At 35.3% G+C, this 26,931-nt stretch overlaps 1 protein-coding gene across 4 annotated transcripts; it reads left to right on the top strand.

Annotated features, from left to right (window-relative positions):
• Positions 1 to 21: 21 nt before the first annotated feature.
• On the top strand, positions 22 to 26,788 carry CUNH18orf54 (chromosome unknown C18orf54 homolog). Of its 4 annotated transcripts, none has more exons than XM_025886746.2 (10): positions 22 to 228; positions 882 to 978; positions 2,850 to 3,175; positions 4,233 to 4,535; positions 5,340 to 5,490; positions 8,697 to 8,799; positions 14,982 to 15,113; positions 16,972 to 17,042; positions 22,897 to 23,830; positions 24,059 to 26,787. In XM_025886746.2, exons 3-9 carry the CDS (start codon positions 2,893 to 2,895, stop codon positions 22,967 to 22,969), a joined length of 1,116 nt encoding a protein of 371 aa, XP_025742531.1. In that variant the 5' UTR covers positions 22 to 228; positions 882 to 978; positions 2,850 to 2,892; the 3' UTR covers positions 22,970 to 23,830; positions 24,059 to 26,787. The 4 variants fall into 4 exon arrangements, with proteins under 4 accessions (XP_025742531.1, XP_025742528.1, XP_025742530.1 ...); XM_025886743.2 differs by having other exon boundaries at positions 4,233 to 5,018; positions 24,059 to 26,783; XM_025886745.2 differs by lacking the exon at positions 8,697 to 8,799 and having other exon boundaries at positions 4,233 to 5,018; positions 5,340 to 5,494; positions 24,059 to 26,788.
• Positions 26,789 to 26,931: the final 143 nt, after the last annotated feature.

The following is a 26,931-nucleotide window of genomic DNA, read 5'->3' as shown; positions in this document are numbered from 1 at the left end:
GCCACGCATGCGCACCGCAAGCCAGCGCCATGTTGGATCAGTTTGAAAGCGAGCGCGGGCGTCGCGCACCGCAGTGACGGCGGAGCAGGCTTCGAGCAAGCGGAGCCTGAGGCGGGGCCGTGTCCGGGTCGGGGATGCTTTGTCGCGTCTTCCGTCCGGTAACAGGCGCGGGCTTTTGGTGGAGAGTTGTGGACGTGTGCGTTTTTATCTCTTTTGGAGCCTTGGTCGGTGAGTTCGGCCGGAAAAGGTGGTGTATTTTCAAGAGGCGCCCCATCCTTTGACAGCCCGAGGGAGAGGCTAGAAAAAGAGTGGCGTGGAGGGAAGAGGAAGATGTCTCCTGAGGGAAGGCGCGAGCGGACCTTCCCCGTAGGAAGAGAACATCTTCATCGGGAGGCTCCCGAGCGGGGGAGGGTCCCGGACGAGACGGAGGGGCATTTGGAGACTGGAGGCGTCAATTGAAGAGGGCGGGGTGGGAGGGGGCTTGGGCTTTAGGGACTGTCACCTCGGAAAAACTCCGTCCGCCCACGGGGGAGCTCGCGCGTGCTGCTTAATAAATGGTTTCTGGGTGGAAGTACCTCACTGACGCCTGTGTCTGTTACTGCCGGGGGTGCTGCAATCCCGAAGGGTGGGTGTTTCCTAGGTAAGGGCGGAAGGGTTGAACCCCAACGCGCGGGGTGGGGAAAAGATGCTCTCGTGCAGGGGCGCCAGCGATCTTCGCTTTCCGGGTTCATTAATTCTTCTCTTTCTGTCGTAGAATAAACAAATAAATGTTCGGTTTCAAAACATAAATCACAGAGCTGTTGTTTCTAGGAAGTTGTTGCTTTCCTGTGAGCTGTACCCATTGTTTATTTAACACTGAACATTCTGTTTTTGAATCAAAGGTAGTTGAAATTTTTTGCCGTTCGTTTTAACATTTTATTCTTCGGAATGATGGATTTCCTTTTGGCGATAGGAACGGAAATGTTTACGGAAGAAATGGTAAGATACATTGGATTTGTTTCCAAATAATCCTATGGAGGAAGTGGAGAGAAGTGGGTGGATAAAAGTTGGGGTATGTTGGTAATTGTTTGAAGAAGGATGATGGGTGCGTAGGGTTTTATTAAACCATTCGTTCTACTTTTGTATACTTTTGGAAGCTTTCCACAATAAAAATTCATTGTGGATTTTCTTTCTGCCTCCTGTGAATTAAAATAAATGTTATTACCCACTTACTGAGGACTGTAATCCAACAGCTTTATCTTTTAGAGGTTTGTTTTTGTTTTTAAAATAAGACTGGTGACCTGTACTGTGTTGGAACAAGGGAGAAAATGTTTGGTCAAGCAGTTATTCACTTGAGAAAATTTAGACATCATTAGTGAAAGGGGTAAAGAAAGAGCAAAGCTGACTTAGTCTAGCCATTCTCTAGAGATTTACCAACATCCCAGCATTCAGGAAAATCAAAGAGGCTCAATAACCGTTATCCTGTGTTCTGCTGCTGCTTCCGCTGACTGCTGTCAGCTCTCTTGCCAAGGCAGTGCATGCTCAAAAGCTGAGGCAGGAAGATGTTTTACTCTGTCTTGAAATGGAAAACTTTCAGTATTTTAAAGTCAAATTTGATAGTTATTAAGATTACATTAAAAGTTACATTAAAAGTTGTTATAACTTAAACATTCCCAAAATTATAGCCCAAAGTTAAACGTATTGACTTTATAACATTATAGGGTGTATTAAGTCCTAGACATTAATTTTTCATTTTTAATACAGAAGATCCATTTCCACTGATTTAATTTTTTAAAAGAATGTCACATCATGTACTGAAGTCTTGTTATTTTTTAGTTTTTCAAATGTAGATCCTATTACTATCTTAAGGTAGACAGGAATTCTCTCAATTTTAGTAATGGAAAAACATTAAGATGAATATGTTGTCAATTTCCAAATTATCTAAGTCTCTTTTAAAAGAGAGGGTGAATCTGTTTAACATAAGTGGAAATGGTAAGGTACTGCCATAAATGGTGAGAAAATGATTAGCAATGTTGTTTTAGGAAAAAGCATTTTGCTAGCTCAGTAAACTTGGTACTTTATTTCTTTATACTAAATATTGTAAATTATTTTGTTCTTGAGTTTTCCTGGCGGAAAGGGTTGGCTAAAGTTACATATTGGCATTTACAACATTGAAAGTGGATATTCTTTTCTATTGTTTCTTCTTGTTTCTAATACCTCATTTGATGCCTTTAAAAACTTACTGAGTACCTACTATCTGTAATGCATGATAGTAGGCTTATGAAATGAAAAATATTCTGTATAGGAGAATGTTAGGTATTGTGATATCATAGACTCTATCCCCATAAGAAAGACCATACCTCAGGGGTGCCTGGGTGGCTCAGTCGTTAAGCGTCTGCATTCGGCTCAGGTCATGGTCCCAGGGTCCTGGGATCGAGCCCATGTCGGGCTCCCTGCTCTGCGGGAAGCCCGCTTCTCCCTCTCCCACTCCCCCTGCTTGTGTCCTCTCTCGCTGTGTCTCTCTCTGTCAAATAAATAAATAAAATCTTTAAAAAAAGAAAGACTGTACCTCAGAAGTTTTTAGGGCTTAAAAATAGTGAGGACTCTTCCCCAAGTACTATTCTCAGATAATTATGTATACAAAATTTCAGGAACATAGTAGGTACTCAATAAATGTCTCTAAGTCAATGATGAAGGAATTTACGGTAATTACAATAATAGAAAATCTATAATGTGCATTGCCTTAAAAGGATGATAGAAATGGATTTTATTTAAAGAAGATTATAAAAAGTTTACATGTTTAGTACTTTCTCTCTGTATGACTGTTATTCCTTTTAATGGAACCATAACCTATTGTTTTTGTATTACAGTTTTTAAGAGAAGTGAATAGAAATAAGCCATTTTGAGGAAGCCATGGCAAAATCAATTACAAAGCACAGAGTTTGTTCTCGGCAATCTTCGGTATCTTCTCTGTTAGCAAGCTACAGCCTGAGTGGTAGTAATTCCTCTAACTCTGATGGCTCGTTTCAGTATAAGGATAAACTGTATAGTTCTGCATCTCAGGCTCTACAGGCCTATATTGATGATTTTGATTTAAGCCAAATGTATCCTGGTGCAAGCACTGGAAAGATTAACATTGAAAGACGTTCCGCTAATATGCCAGAATTCTCCAACTATATTTATAAACCAAAGAATGGTATGCTTTTATTTTTTATTTATATTTTTATTTATTTATTTATTTATTTAGTCTACTGATTTAAAGCATTTGAGAGATGTAGCCTTGAAAAACTAGACACTTTTTTTTGTTGTTCCTTTGGGGTAAAAATGACCTTATAATATTGAGGTCTTGATATTTTTCTTAAATTATTCTGTAATTCTCTGGTTCTCAGGAATTTTCAGTTAAAAGCTTCTTGTGACCTTGGAGGGAAGGTGATGAATGTAACTAATAACAGCAGGTTGTTGATCCTAAACCCTTAAGTCATTTTATTATAGCATAATGGAAACAGCATTGACTTGGTGGTTCTAGGTTTCATTAACTAGCCTAATGACTTTAAACAAACTTGTCTTTCTGAATTTATACTTGATTAATCCCAGCTGACAGAATAAGACTCTATTAGTCTTCCTGATCTGTATCCTTTGGGACAATAATATGTTAAGAGTTTTTCCTTGATAAGGCTTCCACAAAGACAAGTTTGGAAAATGCAACTGTTGATAACCCAGGTAACACTTTACTAAGTACTTATGGAATGGCCCTAGTATGGAAAAAATTTGCATTCAACTCTTAGAAGTATGTGGGCACTGTATTCTGGGAGAGTATTAGAACGGATGTTCTCTGTGTTAATGCTGTTGCAGGTTTAGTAGGCAGAAAGCAAAGTATTTTTCCACCTAGTTTAATAGCATATTTTTCTCCTAAGTTGCAGCCAGTGTTGAGTGACCAATATTAATGTGAGTGTATTAGTGCATCAGGTATGTCTAGATGAAAAAAGTTGAAGAAACAGTAAATTAAAAGGGAAAATTTAGGAGTTTGAGAGAAAAGTGTAGAACTTAGTTAAAGTAAATTGGAGAGATGGGAGGAAAAACATATTGTATTTCATCAACCTATACCTTTTATACTTCCAATCAAAGTTTTAGTGAAGATAAAGGGAAGCAGCAAAAACGATTCTTAAATTCTTAATTCTATTTACTGTTGAATATTGTGAAGTATTGTTATATGTAATATAGGAAAATAAACAGAACTATGCTTTGTTTTTCAGCTTTTGAAAATCTTGATCCCAAAAAATGCTCCTCTTCATCCTGTAGAAGAAAGACTGTTAATGACATAGACTCCATTAGCCTAACAACTGATGATCTATTAAAACTTCCAGCAGATGGATCATTTTCTTTAACTTGCATTGGATCAAGTCACCGAATTAGCAAGAAAAACAAGAAATGCATTCGAAGACTGAGTTCATCGGATACTGAAAAGAATCAAAATTTTCAAGAACCTTCTATTCCCATGTGCAAAGATAACTTAGTTACTCCTGTTGTATACACAAATATAAATGGAAAGCAACGTGGTAGGCTAAAAAACCCAAAACTTGTGAATAAGACTAATAAGTGGGTTTCTGAACCATCTTTATCATTTTTCAAGAAGTTGTCTTTCAAAGACAGTTCAGAACACAAACTTGAAAAGAATTACCCAAGATGGCTCACTAGCCAGAAATCTGACCTTAATGTTTCAGGAATAACTAGTCTACCTGATTTCACATACCCAGTCTGGCTCCACCATCAAGACTTGCTACCTGATACAAATAGTCAAAGGATTTCTAAAATATTTAAAGAAGATCAGTGTTCCCCTAGACATAGTTACCAGGCACAAAGAACTTCTCGACTTATGAATAAATTAGATAGTTTTGAATATTCTTTTGAACCCTCAAACATTTCAGACTCCTTGAGTGATGATAAAGGATTAATTAATGAATATAAATGTGATTCTGAACATAGCCAGTGTCAATGTGAGAATCCACTTCTCCCAGGACAAACCAAAAAGCCATTCAGTGGTAATTGTTTTGTTTTGTTTTTAAGAACCAAAGGAAGTGCTATAAATTTGACCTAATGTCTAGGAGCTTTTATGGTATATTCTTGATGTAATGATCAGATGATAAATCTTTTGAACACTTATGGTCTTCATTTACATAGCATTTTGTGCCTAGGAAATGTCTTTTCTCCCCTTTTCCTCTTTGAAATGTCATATTTAAAAAGTTTATTGTTACAGTTATGTGTATATTCCAAATTATCTAAATTCTTATTTGTTGCCTTTGAAATTTTGCTGTGTTTTGTATTTATTTTTTCTCTTGAATTAATTTAATCTTTTAAATTAGGTGACAAAATTGAATTGCTTATCCTGAAGGCCAAGAGAAATCTAGAGCATTGTACTAAAGAGTTACCGAAGTCTACAAAGAAGGATGATAGTCCTTGTTCATTAGATAAACTTGAAGCAGAAAGATCATGGGAAAATATTCCTGTTACTTTGTACGTAAGTTACGATGGAAAAACTTAGTTTTCCAAATGAAAAATGTTATCTGAACAGCTGATTTATTTTTTAAGTAATTCAATGATAATTAACAATAATAATGACTTGTATAGAACATTGCTTTGTGTTGTTTCTTTAAATTGCATTTTTCAGTTGTTACCACAAGATGGTGTAATGTTTCATAACCTTAGGCACATTCTATAACTTTCGCCTTTGTTACATGTTTCTTGTGTTGCACTATGAAATACTGATTTATGTTTAATATGAAGAACCATAGCCCGGAGCAACTATTTTGCAGTTTGAGGATATGAAATTCTTGTTATTTTCTTTTTACTTTAAGTTTTTTCTCCTTCTATATTCTCTCCATAAATGGAGCTATGCAGTTATCCATTTCTTTTCATTTACATTTTACTTTCTCTTAGTTATTTTCCTTAAACAGTGGTGCAATTTTTGGTATGGTCTGTGGTATAAATTTTTGTAGTTTCTAAGATTATTTTCATCTGTGTGCTTAACCTTCCTATGACATAGCTTCTCAGAATAATTTAAATAGTGTTTACATAGAAACCTATGAATGTGAGTGTGGAGTAAGAATTAAGCTTAGGTAGGAAAGCTTTTTTCCTTAGGGATATTATTACATCTGAACTCTTCAGAAATGCATTCTTGGTAACCCTATATCCTGCCTTAGGCTCTGATAATTTATCATCTTCTGTTGTCTAAACTTTCATTCTGTTGTAGTCTGTTATAGACAGAGTCTGTTAATTCCTGTATCCATTTTTTTTTTTTTTTATCACTTCTCAGTTGAACATCTTATTTTTTTGAATGTGGACACTGAATATAATTCTGGTTAGGAATCCCAGCTCTGTGACTTCTTTGCTGACACCTTGTACAAGTTGTACTTCCACTTTTTACAAATTACTACTGCTTTGTACAAATTCTATGTACAAGTTACTTCTACCTTGTATAAGACCTTATATAAGTTCTTCTACGTGGGGTTGCTGTGAGAATTCGTTTGATTAGAAAATATATACAAGGTACTTAGAACAATTTCTGACTTATGATGAACTCTCTTGTAATTGTTAATAGTGGTGATGATTATCCAGAATATTTTTTTTTCCATATTTAGCTTCATTTCTCAATTGTTGGTTCAATAGTATCTTTATTTTTTAAAACTTGGGTTAATAACTAGCTCACTTAATTCTTAAATTTATTTTCTAATTTCTTATTTTCTTGTCAGTTGGTCTTTGTGAAGTACCATAACTATAATACTTTGCTTTCACTTGCAACCAAAATGGGTGAGCAGATAGTATAAGAGGTATTTAAGAGTAAAATTTTTGAATGCATGTAGTGTATTATGTAATTAGATAATATAATTTACACTTGTATGATTATTACAATCATTGGTTTGGCCCAGTACCTTGTGTATAGAAGTTGGCTTCTGGAAGATTGAATTCATATTATGATGGATATGTTTGTACATAAAATGAATGATGGACTGTGAGGAGAAGGAATTAGACCTGACCTCAGTGTGATGTTGACAACTTGTTGTCAATCTATCATCAAAACAAAAATTGACTAGGAAGTACTCAAGGTAGTGTACTAGAAGGTAGAACACAACCACAATCAGATAATTACTTTTTTTGTTTGTTTATTTAACATTTTTATAATGGGAAATTTCAAAGAAATACAAAAGTAGAAAAATAGTATAACGAATCCCTATGTACCCCACACTCATCTTCAGTAATCTGGTAAACGCTTTTTGATGGTAGTGGATGGATGTGCAAACTCCTTTGGTAAAGAATGGGCAAAAAGACTACTTGGGAACAAGAAAAGCTCATAGTAAGTTACATATCGAATGAGTCAATAATGAGGTACTGTTAATTACTAAGAAAAATTAGAATTGTGACATTTAAATGTTAGAGAAAGATTCTTAGGTATCTGAGCACTTGAGTTAGAAACGTATTTTTTTTTTATTTTTTAAAAGATTATTTATTTATTTGTCAGATTGAGAGAGAAAGAGAGCGAGCACACACAAGCAGGGGGAGCGGCAAGCAGAGAGAGAGAGCAGGCTCCCTGCTGAGCAAGGAGCCCTATGTGAGACTCCATCCCAGGACCCTGGGATCATGACCTGAGCCAAAGGCAGACGTTTAACTAACTGAGCCACCCAGGTGTCCCTAGAAACATATTTTATATTGACATATAAATAAGAGAGAGAATGATTTTATTTATTCTCTGTGACTAATAGAATTTGTTTTGGGAAAATTCTGACTTGCTTGGGTTGCCCTTTGCTCTACTATCCCTTGAAACATCAAGAAATAGGGCGCCTGGGTGACTCAGTCATTAAGCATCTGCCTTCAGCTCAGGTCCTGATCCCAGGGTCCTGGGATCGAGCCCTGCTTCGGGCTCCCTGCTCCGCGGGAAGCATGCTTCTCCCTCTTCCACTCCCCCTGCTTGTGTTCCCTTCTCTCGCTGTGTCTCTCTCTGTCAAATAAATAAATAAAATCTTTAAAAAAAAAAAAAAGAGAAACATCAAGAAATATACTAATATTTATTGAGCATCTATTACATGTTCCAGGTACGTAGAGTTAATTTATGCAGTACTTCTGTAAGATAAGTGGGACCACAAATGTAAAACTGAAATTTAGATAAATAAATTACATATAATCACATAGTGATTGGGATTGGGATTGGAACTCCGGAATTTTAATTTCAAAATTGATCTTTTTCCCACTATAATCTGTCCTCTTTGTTAATGCCAGTTCTGGAGGGCAAGTCCTATTGCTTTGACATGGAAGAGCATGTAACTGCCATTCCAGTAGAAACTCATGTATTTGTGGGGGTTTTTAACTATCATTGGGTGACAAACCATGTCTATTTGGAAAAATGTACTGCTTATTTCAAACAAACAAGATTTTGGAATATAGCCTGTAGTTGAAGGCTTATTTATTTAGTTAAAGACTAATGTTTTTACTTTCTTCATAGTTTTTCCTTAAAGCTTTAAAGGAGAAACAGGAGATAGGGAAAGTTAGATTCTGGTATCAGTTTAGAGAGCAGATGAGGGAATTACAAAGCAAAATCAATATGAATCATATCTATAATGGTTGTTTCTTGGTGACTATTTTTGTTTAAATGATAACCATTCAGTTATACACTAAATTTTATGAATTGGGAACTTAATTACTATCTTGTATCCTTAAATCCTATTTAGCAAATCTCCTGTTCCTGTTAATTCTGATGATAGTCCTCAACAAACTTCAAGGCCAAAGTGTGCTAAAGGGTTCCTTGAAGATTTTTTAAATAATGATAATCAGGTGGGTGAGGTTAAATCTTTTTAACTTACTAAAAGAGGATTTTTTGACTTACTAAAAGAGGATTTATGACTAATACACAGATTTTAATTTCTGAGATGTTAAAAAACAAAACCTCATTAGAATTCCCTCTTTTTTTTTTTTTTTAAAGATTTATTTATTTATTTGAGGAAGAGAGAGAGACAGAGAATACAAGCAGGGGGAAAGGCAGAGGCAGAGGGAGAGGGAGAAGCAGTCTCTCTGCTGAGCTGGGAGCCCGATATGGGGCTTGATCCCAGGATCTGAAGATTATGACCTGAGCCGAAGGCAGATGCTTAACCAATCTGAGCCACCCAGGCGCCCAAATTCCTGCTTTTTCAACACAAGTTAATTAAACCATCACTCCTAGAATTATTGATAATTTTGTTTAAGTATTCTAAAGTAGAGGGACCTGGGATTGAACTCTACAGAGAGCTTAAATTATCATGGTTTTTTTGTTTTGTTTTTTGGGGCAATATATAAAGCATATCATTCTAAGAGTAAGTTATATTTTCCCATACAGTGGTTGATTATTGAGAGTTGTATTGCTGAGAGAAAATTACAAATCTCTATAATTTAAGATAGGAAGATTATCCAATTTTACAAAATCAGCATATGTGCATCTTGCAAGTAACCCTAAAATAAAGTATAAATATATATATGTGCACATAAGAAATTATATATCATTTGACATAGAAACATAGCCATGGCTGTTAAATATTGAAATCATACTTTTGGGGTCTTAAAATATGGAAGATTTGAGAGGTTAAACACTCAAAGATTAGCTGAAAATTTAATAAAATGAATTCCTTCTGTGAAATTTACTAGAGAAAGTAGAGGCTGTCGATATGTTTGACCTTAGAACTTTGTGTAAGATACTATAGCAGATATTGGGTAAGTGAAGCTTAATTATAAAAAAACAATTTTTTTTTTTAAAGATTTGACAGAGACAGTGAGAGAGGGAATACAAGCAGGGGGAGTGGGAGAGGGAGAAACAGGCTTCCCACAGAGCAGGGAGCCAGATGCGGGGCTCGATCCCAGGACCCTGGGATCATCACCTGAGCCGAAGGCAGATGCTTAACAACTGAGCCACCCAGGCACCCCTATCAAATATTTTTTTAGCAAATATTTGAATAGTAAGCACTTTTTTAGGAACTGTATCCCCAGTAGTGAATAAGAGGAAATCCTTGTGTCTTGTATTTTTTATTCCAATTAGAAAACTAAACAAAAATATTGTATGTGATATATAAGGGAATACTGTAAATATTGTGAAGAAAAACTAGTTGGGATAGAAAAATTAGGGTATAATTTTAGCTAGGGTAGTTAAGAATGACCTCTAATGAGGGGCGCCTGGGTGACTCAGTTGGTTGGGCGACTGCCTTCAGCTCAGGTCATGATCCTGGAGTCCCTGGATCGAGTCCCGCATCGGGCTCCCTGCTCTGCGGGGAGTCTGCTTCTCCCTCTGACCCTCCCCTGCCTCGTGTGCTCTCTCTCTCTCTCTCTCTCATTCTCTCTGTCTCAAATAAATAAATAAAATCTTTAAAAAAAAAAAAAAAGGGCTCCTGGGTGGCTCAGTTGGTTAAGCGACTGCCTTCGGCTCAGGTCATGATCCTGGAGTCCCAGGATCGAGTCCCGCATCAGGCTTCCTGCTCAGCAGGGAGTCTGCTTCTCCCTCTGACCCTCTTCCCTCTCGTGCTTTCTATCTCTCATTCTCTCTCTCTCTCAAATAAATAAATAAAATCTTTAAAAAAAATAAAATAAAATAAAAAAATAAAAAAGAATGACCTCTAATGAGCTGATATTTGAGCAAAAATCTAAAATGAGTGAATAAGCCAAATATACATGGGAAAATAACTTTACATGTAGAGGTAATAGTCAGTGCAGAAACTGCAAGGCAGAATTGTATTTGGCATGTTCAAGGAATATTAGAGTCCATTAGTGTAGCTCAATCAGAATGAACAAGGGAAAGGATGGTAAGAGGTAAGATGGAGAGGTAACCAGGAACCAGATCATGTAGGGTCTTATAAGTGATGGAATGAAGATTTTATGTTTTATTTAGGTGAGATGAGAAGTCACTGGAGGGTTTTGAGTGTAGGAATGAAGTGATCAGATCTACATTTTAAAATATAAAATGGCAGCTGTGTGGAGCACAGACTTAGAAGGAGCTGGTGAAGGAGCAGGGAACCCAGTTAGGAAACTTTTGTAGTCTTTCTGGATAGGATTGGCATAGGGTGGGTACATTGGAGGTAGTCAGAAATGGGTAGACTTTGGCATGTATTTTGAAGGTAGACCTAGTAGGATGGAGATACAATTCAAAGAATGAATCCAAGATGTTTGAGTCAAGCAGCTAAAAGATTGGGTGGTCGCATTTACTTAGGTAAAGAGCACTGGTAGAGGAACAAATTTGCAGAGGTTCTTTTAAGTTTGAGATGGATGAGTGTTAAATACTAACCAGCTGGTTCCTTTTCCCCTGCCAGTACACACACAATCTCACTACACTACCAGGTTGTTTTGTTTTTGTTTTTGTTTTTTAAAGATTTTTATTTATTTATTTGACAGAGAGAGTCAGTGAGAGCAGGAACGCAAGCAGAGGGAGTGGGAGAGGGAGAAGCACACTCCCCGCCAAGCAGGGAGCCCGATGTTAGGCTTGATCCCAGGACCCTGGGATCATGACCTGAGCCGAAGGCAGATGCTTAACAACTGAGCCACCCAGGCTCCCCTGTTTTATTTTATTTATTTTTAAAAATTTTTTATTGTTATGTTAATCACCATACATTACATCATTAGTTTTTGATGTCCCTTGTTTTATTTTTAATAATTTTAGATGTAAAGGAAGTTCTCATCACCCTTCTTTCAGCTTCCCTAATGTTATCATCTCACATACCATACTATAATGATCACAAACAAGGAATTAAGATAGGTACAATTCTGTTACCTAAACTACAGACCTTACTCTGATTTCACTAGTTTTTCTACCAATGTCCTGTTCCAGGGTCCAGCATTGTGTTTGGTTGTCATGTCTCTTTAATCTCGCTCAGTCTGTGACAATTCCTCAGTCTATCCTTGTCTGTCATGACCTTGACACTTTTTAAAAAGTACTTGTTGGTTGGTTATTTTGTAGATAGTTCCTCAGTTTGGGTTTGTCTGAAGTTTTCTCATGATTAGAATGAGGTTATGCTTTTGGCAAGAATGTGACAGAAATCATGCTATGCCCTTCTCAGTGCATGATCCCAGAGGGTTCACGATATACTGATATCATTGATTTACTGACATGTGTCTTAGTCGGGGTACTGTAATAAATATGCCATAGACCTGGTGGCTTAAACAACAAACATTTATTTCTCACAGTTACGGAGGGTGAGAAGTCCAAGATCAAGGTATCTAGTGAGGTCCTGCTTCCTAGTTTGCAGATGGCCATCTTCTCCATAAGATCTCCCATGCCAGAGAACAGGGAAGAAGCCAGCTCTCTTGTGTCTCTTCTTAGGAGGGCACTAATCCCATTCATGAGGGCTCCACCCTTGTGACCTAATTACCTCACAAAAGTCCTTTCTCCAGATACCATCACATTGGGATTAGGCTTCAACATAAGAATTTTAGGGGGACACAAACATTCAGTCCATAACAATGTGTTAATATAATAATATATGAAATTATAATATATTAATACTTGTGATGTTAACCTTGAACACTACAGTCTACAGTGTCTACTGTCTCTCCCTTTAGTAAAATTACAGTTTCCCCTTGTAATTAATAAATATGGGGACATACTTGGACACTGTGCAAATAGTCTCAAAATTTCACTAATTTTAGCATCCATTGGTGGATCTTCTTTTAATTGAAATCTTGTAGAATGAAGAACTGTTCCTTCTCCTCCCCATATATTAAACTATTTATATTGGTAGGGACTCATAAATAGATACTTATTCTAAGTTTTTAATAAAATGTTGTTACTTTGTTGCTCAAATTGTTCCAGTTTTGGCCATAAGGAGTTCCTTCAGGTTGGCCCTGTGTCCTTTTGACATGTCCTCATCCTTTTTTGGAGCACTTGTCTGTGGGGCCATGTTTTTTTAATTGGAAAATGGCATTTAGAAACAAAGATCTGGGCACTAGTTGTGCTTATTGCTACTGGGAGATTATTCGTTCTAGACTTTCTCAGCAGGCAGGTCTATGAAACATGGATGATAACTAATCCACACATGCACATCTATATTTCTATATCTGTATATTTTATATGTATGTATAAAATCATGAGTTCATACTGATACCTCTGACTCCAGTCCACTCCTTCAGGGTTTGTTTTAGCCTTTCCTGTTCCTTATTTGTAACTTCTTTCCACTGGTGAGAATCCCGTCTATTATCCATAATCCCTTAACTATTTGTGTATTCTTAGCATAAACATACTTTGGCAATTGTTAATCCATATGCCTGTAAGAAACAAATTTACTAACTAGATCACATTATTTATGTATAGTTCTTTTTATCTTAGCCTTACGATATCCAGTCAAAGTACTGCTTTCCAAAGTTACCTTGGTTAATTATTTCTTCCCAACACCTTTCATTGTGGTCATATTGTTCAACTGTAATTCTCTTAGGTGGTTCACTTTTATTGTATGTATTGAGTTTAAACCACATCCTATTTCGTTTAAATTATTTGTTTTTTTAATATGTGAAACATTACTATAGTTCTGAGAGAGCTATATAAAAAGATATACTCCAAGACATTCACTACCAGGTTTTATTTTTTTATTTTTTATTTTTTTTAAATTTTATTTATTTGAGAGACAGAGTGAGAGAGAGAGAGAGAGAGAGCACAAGAGGGGGTAGGGTCAGAGGGAGAAGCAGACTCCCCAATGAGCAGGGAGCCTGATGCAGGATTCGATCCCTGGACTCCGGGATCATGACCTGAGCCAAAGGCAGTCGCTTAACCAACTGAGCCACCCAGGCGCCCTCACTACCAGGTTTTAATGATGAGTCTCAGGACAAATTCTATCAGACATACCAACATTTATTAAATATTCATTAGTGAATGGCACAAACAGTTCATATAATCTGTTTCTCGTAGTTTTCTTTTTGGAACTCTGATCACTAGTTTGCATGAAAAATTCACTCCAGAGGCAGGCTTTTGTAACCCTTATGGTTGGCATCAGGCAGCCAGAAATTCTTCTAAGTCAGTGGCTGGATGGAGGTAATTTAGAGATAATGCTTCAGGTGCTGTCTAAAAGAGTCAGGAGTATAAGACTAATTGGACCTTTTTTTTTTAAGATTTATTTATTTTTATTTGAGAGAGAGAGGGGAGGGGCAGAGGGAGAGGGAAGGAAGAGAATCCCAAGCTGACTCCCTGACGCAGGGCTCCATCCCATGACCCAGAGATCATGACCTGAGCCAAAAACAAGAGTTGGACGCTCAACCAACTGAGCCACCCAAGTGCCCCAAGGCTAATTGGATCCTTAAGCCCTGTTTATTTTTCTTTATGTTTAAAATTCTGGTGAAATATATATAACATAATATTGAAGATGTATGTAATATGGAAGATGTAAAAATAAGAGTTTGGTAAGAAGACTTTAAAAAAGAAGTTTAAAAATATCCCTCACAGATTCTCTTAAAAGAGTCCTGACCGCCTTATGTAGTGCTGTTGCCCTCCTTGAACACAAGTAAGATCAGTGATAATTGAGGTATGCGTGTTTTTTAGGTAGCAAGGAATGTGTGGCCAATGAATAAGTGAAAAACTAGCATTCTCTGTGTGAAAACATACTTAAAAGTGTTTAGAGAATGCCGTATTTCAAATTCTAGTCCCTGTTCCGCTGATAAACAGCTTCATTTACATATCCAAAAAGAGCATGTTGGCCTACCTGAGCTCTGAAGATCTTTCAGTTCTAAAAAAAATCTATGATTTTAAATGTATAAATGAATGTATTGCAAATGTGAAGGTGTACTGTTCATTTGAAAAGAGCAGAGACTAGAAAGAATATTGCCTAACTTTAATAATGGTTGTCTGTAAGTAACTTCATCTGGGGACTGGGTAAGGGGAGGTGTTGAGTTACAATTTTGATTTTTCAAAACACATTGTACGGTTTGAATTTTTGCACTAATTTTATATTGGGGGAAAATAATAAAAAATATAACTTTTTCCTCCCTGAATTGCTTGGTTTCATCTGTTTTAACCTCAGAGCTGTACCCTTTCTGGAGGGAAACATCATGGTCCTGTTGAAGCACTGAAACAAATGTTATTTAATCTTCAAGCAGTACAAGAAAGTTTTAATCAGAATAAAACAGCAGAACTGAAAGAAGAGATTAAGCAAGTAAGCACAGACTTGATTTATGAATTGAGATCTGCGAATGTGAATTGAGATCTATGAAGATATGATTTCTTCCTAGATCTTTTTCAGCTTGACCACTATAGTTATATGTTAATAAGCATGCCACATAACACATGTTGTAGAGTTGTGCTAATTGTTATTTTTTCAGAAATTAACTTAATTATAATACTATTAGATTTCTGTAGTTGTGTGTACCCCTGAATGGGTTGTTCTATTTAGTTTATGGTTGTAAATACAACATCTTATTTAGATCTTACAACATTACAACTATAATATGGAAGGATTGTAGGAGTTTTTTTTTTTTTTTAAAGATTTTATTTATTTATTTGACAGAGAGAGACACAGCAAGAGAGGGAACACAAGGAGGGAGAGTGGGAGAGGGAGAAGCAGGCTTCCCGCGGAGCAGGGAGCCCGATGCGGGGCTTGATCCCAGGACCCTGGGATCATGACCTGAGCCGAAGGCAGACGCTTAACAACTGAGCCACCCAGGCACCCAATTATTGGTATAATCCAACTTTTTGTATTTATATTTGGGGAGGCCTGTGAAACCTTTTCAACCTTAGACTTCTCCACATAACCTTTGTCTTCTGAAATTTTGTTTGGTTCCCATGAGTTTGGCTCTTCTTAAAGCTGATGTAAAATTTTATTTTAAAACCATTATGTTTTTGTGTACTTTCTAGGAACTTGGAAATCTCTTAGTGCTTTGGGCTACTGTTCTGTAGGGATTGAATTTTCTTCACAGTAGTATAGTGTTTACAGAGAGTTTATATTCTCCTAAATCCGATTTTGCATTCTAATTCTGCCACTTAACTAGCAAGTGCAATATTTGTACAAATCACTTAATCTCTTTAGTTTCAGCTTCCTCTTCTGTAAAATGAGGTTGAGAAGATAAATTGAGATAAACTATGTGAAGTACTTATTATATAGTACTTGACACCTGATAAAAAATAGCTGGTAAATACTTAATAAATATTTTTATTGTCATTGTTTTATTTTATTCTTATTCAGTAGAGCTTTATGAAATTCAGTTTTAATTACATATGAATGGATCAGCTCTTAGGAACTATATTACTTAAGTCTTGTCTATTTATTTTAATGATTATTACATTAACATATAGAGTGTATTCCGTCCTTTTTTAGACATCATTGAGACATAACCTTGTTCTTACAGTTAAAATTTCAAGTCAAAGTTTTATTTTTATTGGACATACATTTAGAAGTGTACATGAAAGGGGCGCCTGGGTGGCTCAGATGGTTGGGCGTCTGCCTTCAGCTCAGGTCATGATCCTAGGGGCCTGAGATTGAGCCCCGCATTGGGCTCCCTGCTCCGCGGGGAGTCTGCTTCTCCTCCTCCCTCTGCTTCTCCCCCTGCTCATGCTCTCTCTCTTTCTCTGTACAAATGAATAAATAAAAAAATCTTTAAAAAAAAAGTGTACATGAAAGATGAATCTAAGTTATATTTTTAGAATAAAGAGAAAATACTTATTTTTAAAAAGATTTTATTTATTTGACAGAGAGAGTGAGCGAGAGCACAACAGGGAGGGGGGCAGTGGGAGAGGGAGAAGCAGGTCTCCCCTGTGCAGGGAGCCCAACGCAGAGTTTGATCCCAGGACCCTGGGATCATGACCTGAGCTGAAGGTGGATGCTTAACTGACTGAGCCACCCAGGCACCCCTAGAATAAAGAGAAAATATGTAATGCTTCACTGAAAATTATTTGCTAGAATTATTTCCTTGGAAATGCAGACAATATTTTTTATTCTTATTCACATATTAAATAGTATTTAAGTTATTAGTTACATAATATTTTCAATATCTTTTTATATTTGGTGTTTTTAATAGGTTTCAGAAGATAATTTCTCTAAATTACAGTTGAAGGAAAGTATGGTTCCTATTACTAGGTCACTTCAAAAGTAAGTATTCCCTACTAATTTCTGAATATATTATGGATACAAATCCATTTAGCCATTCCTTTGAAATCAGAGGATTATAGGAGGAATTAAGTAGTTCTAAGAATAGATATACTTGGTATATTTAAGCTTCATGGAACAATGTTTAATCCTGAAGTTTTCTCTTAAACTTGCGTTATTTTCTGTTAAAATGTTCTTAGGATCTAATGAGATAACCTTAGACACCTAAGTATAATGGATGTGAGTGGCTTAAAGAGATTCTCTTTTCATTTCTGACTAATAGCAACAATTTGAGATAGTATTGGTATGGATATCATGGAAGAACAACTTGTTCATGAAATGTGTTTTTATGTATTCCCTCTAGAATAAATATAATCATAAATGTGTCATTATTTGACATAATCTCCACAGAAACCTAAAGTGGACATAATGTCCTGGATATAAAAATAGTTCTAAATGCCATAAAGGTGTTAATCTACTATTTCCTTAGTTACATTATCTTAAGTAAAAATGTGGAGATGAATACAAATGTTTCCTATGGTCATGGTATTGGCAGAGGGAATGGTCTTTATTTATGGGTTTGGTTGTGTGAATATGAAGTACCCTCAGAAGATGGAATACTGAACTTTAGGACATGCTAAGATTGAAATTTTTTACTTTAGTGACATCATTTCACTTGGCTATCAGTGGGGCTAAACAAATATTGTCTAGCTTTTGTCCTTTCAGAAATTGCTGAGGATTTGGTTTTCTAAGGAAGTGGTGGAAAAGTGAAACACTAGACATGTAAAATTAGGACTCTAATTGCCATGATATGTATGTGTATGTGTGTGTATACACACACACATATTTTTTTGTTTCCATGGTTTAAAAATATATGTATGTATGATTTTTCCCCCTCTACTTATAATCTCCTAGGTGGAAATAATGCCTCTTTCTTTATAGCTTGCCACAGTACTTGGGTATAGTGTTCCTATCCAGTAGGAGTCAGTGAATAATGATAATAACTAACATTTATTGAACACTTACCAAGTGTCAGTGTTCTTAGTGCTTTTGAATGTAATTCATGTGATCTTTACAACCCTCTGAGGTTAAGTACTATCATTATTTTCATAATTCAGATCAGGTAATAAAGATCAAGTAATAAAGTAACTTGTCCAAGGTGACATAGCTAATGAGAGGTAGCAGTGGGATTCAAACCAAATAGTCTGATTCTATAGCCTGTGTTCCTAACACTCCTCTTATTAATGATAGTGGTACATTATCCATTTAGACTAGTGCAGGGCCTCAATTGGTTGTCTAGGAATAAAGACCTCATTCTGCTTCAAAATTTAAAGTAGATGACCTCAAGCTTTTTGTGTTTCTTAAAAGCATTTATTCATTTATTTAAACAAATTTTTTTAAAAGATTTTATTTATTTGAGAGAGAGAGAGAGAGAGAGCAGGAGAAAACATGAGAAAGCACAAGCAGGGGGGAGGGTCAGAGGGACAGGGAGAAGCAGACTTCCTGCTGAACAGGGAGCCCAACTTGGGCCTTGATCCCATCATGATCTGAGCCAAAGGCAGATGCTTAACTGACTGAGCCACCCCGGCGCCCTTCTTAAAAGCATTTAGTATATGTGCTGCCGAAGCGAGCACTCTTAAAAGCATTTATATTGAACTTGTGTCACAGACTTAAATGTGTTTTCTGAGTTAAAGTACATAGCCTGGAAGATGTTTTTCTTGGTGAAGATGAACACTGGGCCATAAGTAATTAAATGGCCACAAAAATTGATATTATAGATGCTTTTACTATTAGCTAAAAGAATTTTTTTTTCATAGTAGTTACTTTTTTCTAGCTTCGACAACCAATAATCTTGCCTACATATAGAATGCCATTTTCAGAGAGTAAGATTCATGTTTTGTTAGATGGCTTTTAGCTGTTGGTTCTGATGGATTATCTGGGGCAATCTTAATTTGGCTTTTACTTACATTTCAAAGGTATTAGGCATTTGTACTGTTATGAAGTAAGTTCAAACTTTTAAAAGTATGTAAGTACATGTTTTCATTATTTTTAATTTGTAGATTATTTTAAGGACAATTTGAAATTCAAATTGTTCTGGTTAGGTTTATAGTCATCTTTCCATAATTCAAAATAAACAGACTCAACTTCTTCAAAAGTTGCAGATTGTACCTTGGGTGCTTTAATGACCTTTCTTGGGATGAAAAGTCCGATTATGTCTCTCCCCACCCCTCAAATAACAGTTTTTGTTTTTAACAGTTTGATTGCTAACCAGTTTTAAAATGTCTTTCATTAGCCTTAGGAAATGCCAAGCTCTTAGTATGGTTCTGTTTACTTTGTTGGACACTCAGTTTTCTTATATTCTTCCATTAGAAATAACTGCTCTCTGGGAAGACCTGAAGTATAAATGGTTGAGTAGCTTAAAATGTTATTTTTTTCAGAGGGATTTTGCTTTTAGTAGGAATCTAAATTGTAATTGTTTTGTATCCCTATAATGCTTATCTTTGTCTTATGTATTTACATAATAGGAACTCAATAAAAACTTATTAACTAAAATGTCCATAAGAGAAATTTGTCATCTTAGCAAATGAAAAAATTGTAGTTTTTGAGCAGGGGCCTTTTCTAGAATCTTGTATGTCATGTAAGCCACCAGCTACCCTGCCCAGGCTGGCTGTGAAGAATGAGCAATAGTATGTTGCTCATATGCTATAAAGGTGAGCAGTAGGAGATGATTGCAAAATCATCAGTCATCCAAAAATAATTTGTATTGGCTTTGGATTTGTTGTTTTATATATAATTTGGAAATGGATGTGTAAGATTTTATAGTTCTCAGTACTAAAGGCCATGCTGTGAAGACTTAATGATAGCTAGAAAGTTGTCCTGTTTCTCAGTTCTCTTTTCTTGCTCAATTTTCTGGTCTTCATTCTATACTAGAAATAGAATTACCTCTCAGATTTGCAAAACATGATCCTAGAGCAAAGATTTTTCTTTTATTCTAATGTACTTTACTAAAACCTAGGGAGTGGTCGGCAGTTTGTTCAGTTGTTGCTGGATACTAGGCTGAATATAGGCCGGTAAACAGTATTTAAGAACAGCCAGTATAGCAGTACTAATAGGAAACCAGATGCAAGATATCAGTAAGTTAAAATATAGTTAAATTGCCTTCATATAATTAGCCTGTTACTGAGTTTCTGTGGGTTGATTTCTATTTATTTATGCTCATTGATAGATACTTTTTCATAATAAGACATGAGTTTTTTTATTTCAATTTTTAAGGTGAATGACTATTCAGTGTTTTATGTAACATAACTCTTAAATTGATATTTTCCTCATTAGCTTGCTTTTTCACCTTTTTGGAGAAGAAACTCAGGAATAATTTCCTCCTATAATTTTATTCTGCGCTTGTCCCTACACATAATAGCAAATCACTTTTGATAGCCTCTTCTCTAAGTAGATTGATTGTCTTATTCTTAGCCGGGCAGATAAAAGTTAAATGAAAGGAACTGCTAGCTGATTGTATAGGGGGACTGAAGATTTCGCATTTCTGCTTAGCTTTTTTTTTCATTCCCATCATACTACACTCCTCCCTTTCCTTCCCATCATTCTCCTTTCTCCCTAACATTGTTTTTTAAAGACATGAAATAGGACTAGAAAGGAAGCCAGTTATATTGAGTTATAGTTATGAAAATGTTAGAATAAATTTCTAATTAGTAATACGTGCTTCTTTGTTAATGCATTTAAATAAGACATTTAAAATACAGGTAAGTTAAAATTCATTTTATAAAAACATATTATGTGAAGGCCTTTTACATAACTTGAATAAAAGCATTAAACCGTGCTGTGGTCTTTTATTTACCTTTCACAATGTTGATCAGCAAACAGAGAAAGGGAATATTGGAAAGCATCAATGTCTGGATCACCAGTGATGTCATATGAACTGGGTCACCAGTTATGTATATGAACTTTTGGACTGTAGGCAGAAAGACTTAGAATACATATATTTTAGCAATGGGGTTAATAATTAATGTAATTTTGTAACTATTATATACAACTGTTGTAATTTTTAAGTAGTGGTGAATATCAAAACTGTTTTGAGATACCTGCAATGACTACAGTGTGATAGAAAAATATCTCTAATTTCTGTGGCATATGAGGTCACCGATTTTGGTCTGTTGCTTACACTCATAATGGAAGGAAGTGCTAATTTACAGGTAGCATTTAGTGAAAATAAAGATGAGGATTTTTTCCCGCATCCAATTTTGTCAACCATCTAAATCCAAGGGATCTGTGGCCCTCAGAGTTGTAAACAGTGAGATAAGATGCTAGCTGCTTACCCCTCCCTCCCTTTCTTCTCTCCTTCCCTCCTTCCCTGCTTCCTTCCTTTTTTTAAGATTTTATTTTTAAGCACTCTCTATACCCAGTGTGGGACTTGAACTCACAACCCCAAGATCAAGAGTCTCACGCTCCACTGACTGAACCAGCCAGGTGCCCCTCTTTTGAATCATAGGTTGCTAAATAATAAGCCTGAAAAGAAAAAGATAGATGTAAGTCCAAAGTATATTCATAGACTATCTTCTTTCTCATAAATGTGTGTCTCTAGAAAGAAAGTGATTTTTTTAGGTAAAGAGTTATTACTATAGGATGTAGAAATGATAGAGTCTAATTAATTTTACCTCTGATTGCATAGTAACTTTGGGTGATTTATTGTCATTTAGTTAATGAAGATGAGAATCTCAAAAATTAATTGAAATTGCCAAAAGGGTGAGAAAATCCAGATTCTTACTACATTTGAGTAAGTGTCCAAGAAATAGAGTACAGGGAAATAGATATAATGCAGTAATTAACAGTACTAGTTTCTTCCATCTTCATATCCTGAGTCAAGTGGAAGATGTATTTTATTTAATATAAATTTATCAAACCTGTGTTAGAGACCGTAAAAATAGGGTACTGTAGTCACCACCTTTCAACTCAATTTAGAAATTACTAACAGATTATTGCACATCATAATTGTTACATTATTTGTTTTTGTTGGTCTCTTATTTATCAGAGATCTGAAAAATGGTTGATTAACTGACATTTTCTGGGTGGTCTTTAAGGATCTGAATGAGTAATAGGGGAGAGGAAAAAGGAAGAGTATTTTTTAGAGGAAGATAAAAAAGATATTTTTTATAAAAAAGATAGAGGAAGATCTAAAAAAGATATTTTTAGAGGAAGACTGGAAAGTTAAGGGACTCCTTTTTCTTGGTTTGTTTGAGGTATGATTAAATTTTCTCCACTGAGACCTGACCTATAATCTTAGCTTTATTTTAGAGAAAAAATCTGGTTGTTTGTTTAATACCACATAATTGTCATTTGTTTCCCCTTATCCACAATAAAAATGAGTTTTCCTCAACTGTAACTGATCCTTCAGTGCTATTTTTTAAATTTTAGCTATTCTCAATGTACATCTTAATGTACTTTTTTCTTAAATGATATAAACAGTATTCCAAAAGAAAAGGTATAATTTCACAGAGCTATTGTGAAAATGACATAAAAAATGTTTTGTTAAGTGTGACACAAATAAAACCTATTATTATTAAACTTTGTGGCAAACTTTCAAAAAAAAATCCTGTGAATGTCAAAAATATATTTTTTAAAGTAAATGTTTATAAAATTTAAATGAATTATTTTAGCCCTCAGTTATTCAGATCTCAAGGTTTTATAAAGAAAAATTCTAAATATTTGACACTGACTCTATAATTCATTTCTCATATACTAATTTTGAAGTTAATAAACAGTGTAATCACCATTTGTTGCTGTCTGCATTGTCTGTTTAATCCTTAATATTGGTTTATAATATGTTTTATACTTTTTAATGAAGGGCTTTGCACCATTTATCTCGCCTGAGAGACCTGGTTGATGATACCAGTGGGAAACAGTCACCGAAAATGTGAAGAGGAAAATAAAACAGTCCAACCAATAAATAGTCATCACAGAACAAAGATGTATTTTTTTTCCTGTTCCTTAAACTGACAAAGAAATTATAAGCCATACATTATTCTGTGATTGGTTCAAGTATTATATATTTTTTAAAAAACAAACTTGAAAATATGCATAGGTTTTGTGACCTATCCTCATTTAATGCCAAAATACCAGAATGTGAACTGGAAGGACCCATACTGTGTCCTACAGTCTGACTTTGGTCTTCAGGCCAGCAAATGTCCAATATTCAAAGGTGGATGATGTCTGTTATTGAAGCTTATGTGCACTTAATCTTCTTGAGCATCCTCATCATTTTATCATCTAGTTCTAGATTATTAAGAAACTCTTCCTTGTTTCTATCCAAAATCTCTTAAGTAGACATTTTGATATAATTAGCATCTCCATTTAAGTAGGCTAGAGGAATATCAAAATTGTTCTTGTGTATCTTATCCATATAGAAGTATGTTGCTTTTAATTTTTATAAATATTTAAGATATGTTGTATTTGCAGATAACATTAATTTAATAATGGGATGATACAGTGCTAAAAGGAATGTTTTATGTTGTGAAATCCAAAAGAAAAACTCATTTAATTAATGCTTTGATTTTGATTCTGTGTAAGATAATTTTGATATCACTTGATGGGTTACAAAACATTTTTTTGGGAGTATATTTGATAATTTAATATTTTGATATTATTTCCCAAATTTTAGTTTTGAGGTTAGCTCAAACTAGTAAAAATTGTGAGATCGGTGACCAATTGCTGTATGCAATTTGTTAAGTAAACTTAAAATGAATGTGGAAAATCCAAAAGCAACTCTGTATTATAAAGCTGTTTTGTAAGAGCTGAACTTTCTTTTTTTTTTTTTTTTTTTTTTAAAGATCTTATTTATTTATTTGAGAGACAGAGAGAATGAGAGAGAAAGCACATGAGATGGGGAGAGGGTCAGAGGGAGAAGCAGACTCCCTGGTGAGCAGGGAGCCCGATGCGGGACTCGATCCCGGGACTCCAGGATCATGACCTGAGCCGAAGGCAGTCGCTTAACCAACTGAGCCACCCAGGCGCCCCAAGAGCTGAACTTTCTTTAAAACAATCTGTAAAGTTTGTCTCTAGCTGGAACTCAACAGAGCTGTATAATTTTGCATTTTCTACCAAGTAAACTTCTAATAAACAAGAAAGCATCTTTACCAACAAAAGTAGGAATTAAATCATAAAGCATATTTTAAAAGCTTGTTGAAAGAACATGAGTGTTTGTATACAAATAGTACAAATTAGCATTGCCCAAATCGCAGCCCCTTTGCTAGGTAGCTTTACTGTCAAATAGGAGTTTCTAAGTACATTGTGTTGAAGATTTTTGTTTTTCCCCTCAAGTTTAAAGCACTATGTAAGAGCTTTGCTATAGAGCTTACATGTCAAAAACTATAGAGTGATCCCTGTCATTTTTTTTCTTGGCCAGTGAGTCAGAGTTACCACCGTACAATTGTTTTTGCCCAGTTTGAGAGTCACTTGCCATTAAGTTTGTTATGTTTACTCCATTATTTCTGCTACCAGCATTCTATTTTCTGATTATTGTTTTCTTCAAAACATATAGTTTGCATATAATCAAACAAAGTATTACTTTGATGATGAAAGTATGGATGGCTGTCAAAAATGCAGATTTTAAGTAGGTGAACATGAGGTGGATCTGGGTTGATCATGTTCCAGGCTTAGCCAAATCCACTGATTCTATAGAAAGCAGAGAAGATGAATGCATCAGATAATAAACTTCTAGTTGCATATATGTTGATCAGACTTAGTATTTAGTATGCCTAAAAAGTATTTCCAAAGGTATTATGCTATAATGACTGAACAGCACTGATTTGGTTAGTGCTGTCATTTGCAAGAAAATATCTCCAATGCTAAATAAGATAAGCCTTCTAAATTTTTATATTATAGCTAGTATTTTAAGAAACTTGATTATACTTATTAAAGGAGTATTTTCCTTTTGTGTTAAATATGGAAGCTTAGTCATTTACCTAAAAAGGGAATTAATTTTGAAACAATTAATTCCAACTTTTTAATAAAAGAAATGTATGAGAGTCAACTAAGAAAAAAATTTTTTTTAAGATTTTATTTATTTGACAGTAAGAGAGGGAACACAAATGGGGGAGTGGGAGAGGGAGAAGCAGGTTTCCCGCTGAGCAGAGAGCCCAGTGCGGCTTGATCCCAGGACGCTGGGATCATGACCTGAGCCGAAGGCAGACACTTAACGACTGAGCCACCCAGGCGCCCCTCAACTAAGAAAAAGCTAAATGATAAATGTTCATGAAATTGTCTAAAGAATTGATTTAATTACATGTTAAATATTTCAGTATTTTTTATTTTGAGTTTTCCAGGGGTAAAAGGGTGACAACAGTATTGAGACTGCTGAGTTGGAAATTAAAAGCAGACAATGGTAACAAAGGTTTTAAAAATTGCAGTGAGAATATAAATTTTTATCAACCCCTTTCTTTTAGGTATATTTAAAAATATTAGGTAGAAAAGGAATTTTAAAAAGACATTTCAAATTTTTAGTTAAGTATGAAAAAAATTTAACAAACCTAATTCCAAAATTTTTTAGATCAAAGGATAAAGGTGTGAGGAGTATATGAAGACTCAAAACTCAACTGTATGTTCTTTATTATCAGTAGGAACTTTACTATTAAGTATTTCTGTGCTAGCACATATCAACTTCATAGAGGTTTCTGACCAAATCAAGGAACACTGTCTTGGGTTTGTTTGGGTTATATGTCTCTCTAGTTTTGTTATTTCTTGTTGAAATTTATAAATGTGGATTTTTTTTGGTGTTATATTTAATGTTTAGGATAACATCTTATTACATACAGTTCTAACAAATTTTTTTTTAAAGATAAGTCATGACAATATTTTCCCCCTTATGTTTTGAATACATGAAATCACTTATGGATTTGAATTTTTGTTTCATCTTTCCTGTTCCAATGTTAACTGTGTCTTAAAACCTATTTGGTGGCTATGAAGAAGTGAACTTGCCAAAAGGCAAGTATCATGAAAAGAGACAAAAGAAGCAAAAGGCAAATAAAATTGATAATTTCTGAGCAACTGAAGTGTCTTCAAATGTGAAAGATTGTATCATTCTATTCCATGTATCAACTGGATGTTTTATACATGGTTATGTGTCCTGTTGGGTTGTAGTGCCTATCATATAATGATTGGTGCAAAACTAGGCCTAAACCCGAACATATATTCAGGTTGTATTGTTACATTTTTTTCCCCATGACATTTGAAATTATTCCTTTCCTATTTCTCTGTTTTATTTCTTCTTTATTTTCACCTGTGACTAAGATCATTTTCCTTTTTTGAGCAAAGGTATCTTTGCGTTTTACCCTCCCAGTTTGTTCTGCATTGTCCTTAACTCTAGACCAAACTTGTATTAACAGCTTTTCTCACAATGTAGCAACTTTTCTAACAATGTAACAAATACAACAGCTTCTATCCATCCTTCATTACCTTAACTCCTGTTTGCCTCCTAACAACCTGTTTCAACCTTAAACATTCCTTCCCCTCACCTTCAGCCCTTGGATTGAAGACAGGCTGACTGGTCTTTGCAAGACACTGTTGTAATACCACCACTGTAACATTACTAATTTATTTCAGAAATTCGCTGCAGTTATGGTGCCTGGGTGGCTCAGTCGTTAAGCGTCTGCCTTCGGCTCAGGTCATGGTCTCAGGGTCCTGGGATCGAGTCCCACATTGGGCTCCCTGCTCCATGGGAGGCCTGCTTCTCCCTCTCCCACTCCCCCTGCTTGTATTCTTGCTCTTGCTGTCTCTGTGAAATAAATAAATAAAATCTTAAAAAAAAAAATTTGCTGCAGTTAAATTGCTTTACTCATATTCTCCCAGACTTTCTACATATATTCTCACCTTTGTGCATATTATT

The sequence above is a fragment of the Callorhinus ursinus genome, unplaced genomic scaffold (genome assembly GCF_003265705.2).
Source record: "Callorhinus ursinus isolate GAN/ISIS: 27379988/994484 unplaced genomic scaffold, GSC_fseal_2.0 scaffold11, whole genome shotgun sequence".
Taxonomy (NCBI): domain Eukaryota; kingdom Metazoa; phylum Chordata; class Mammalia; order Carnivora; family Otariidae; genus Callorhinus; species Callorhinus ursinus.
Note: the sequence above shows the minus strand (reverse complement) of the source record. Positions and strands in the feature narration are given on the sequence as shown.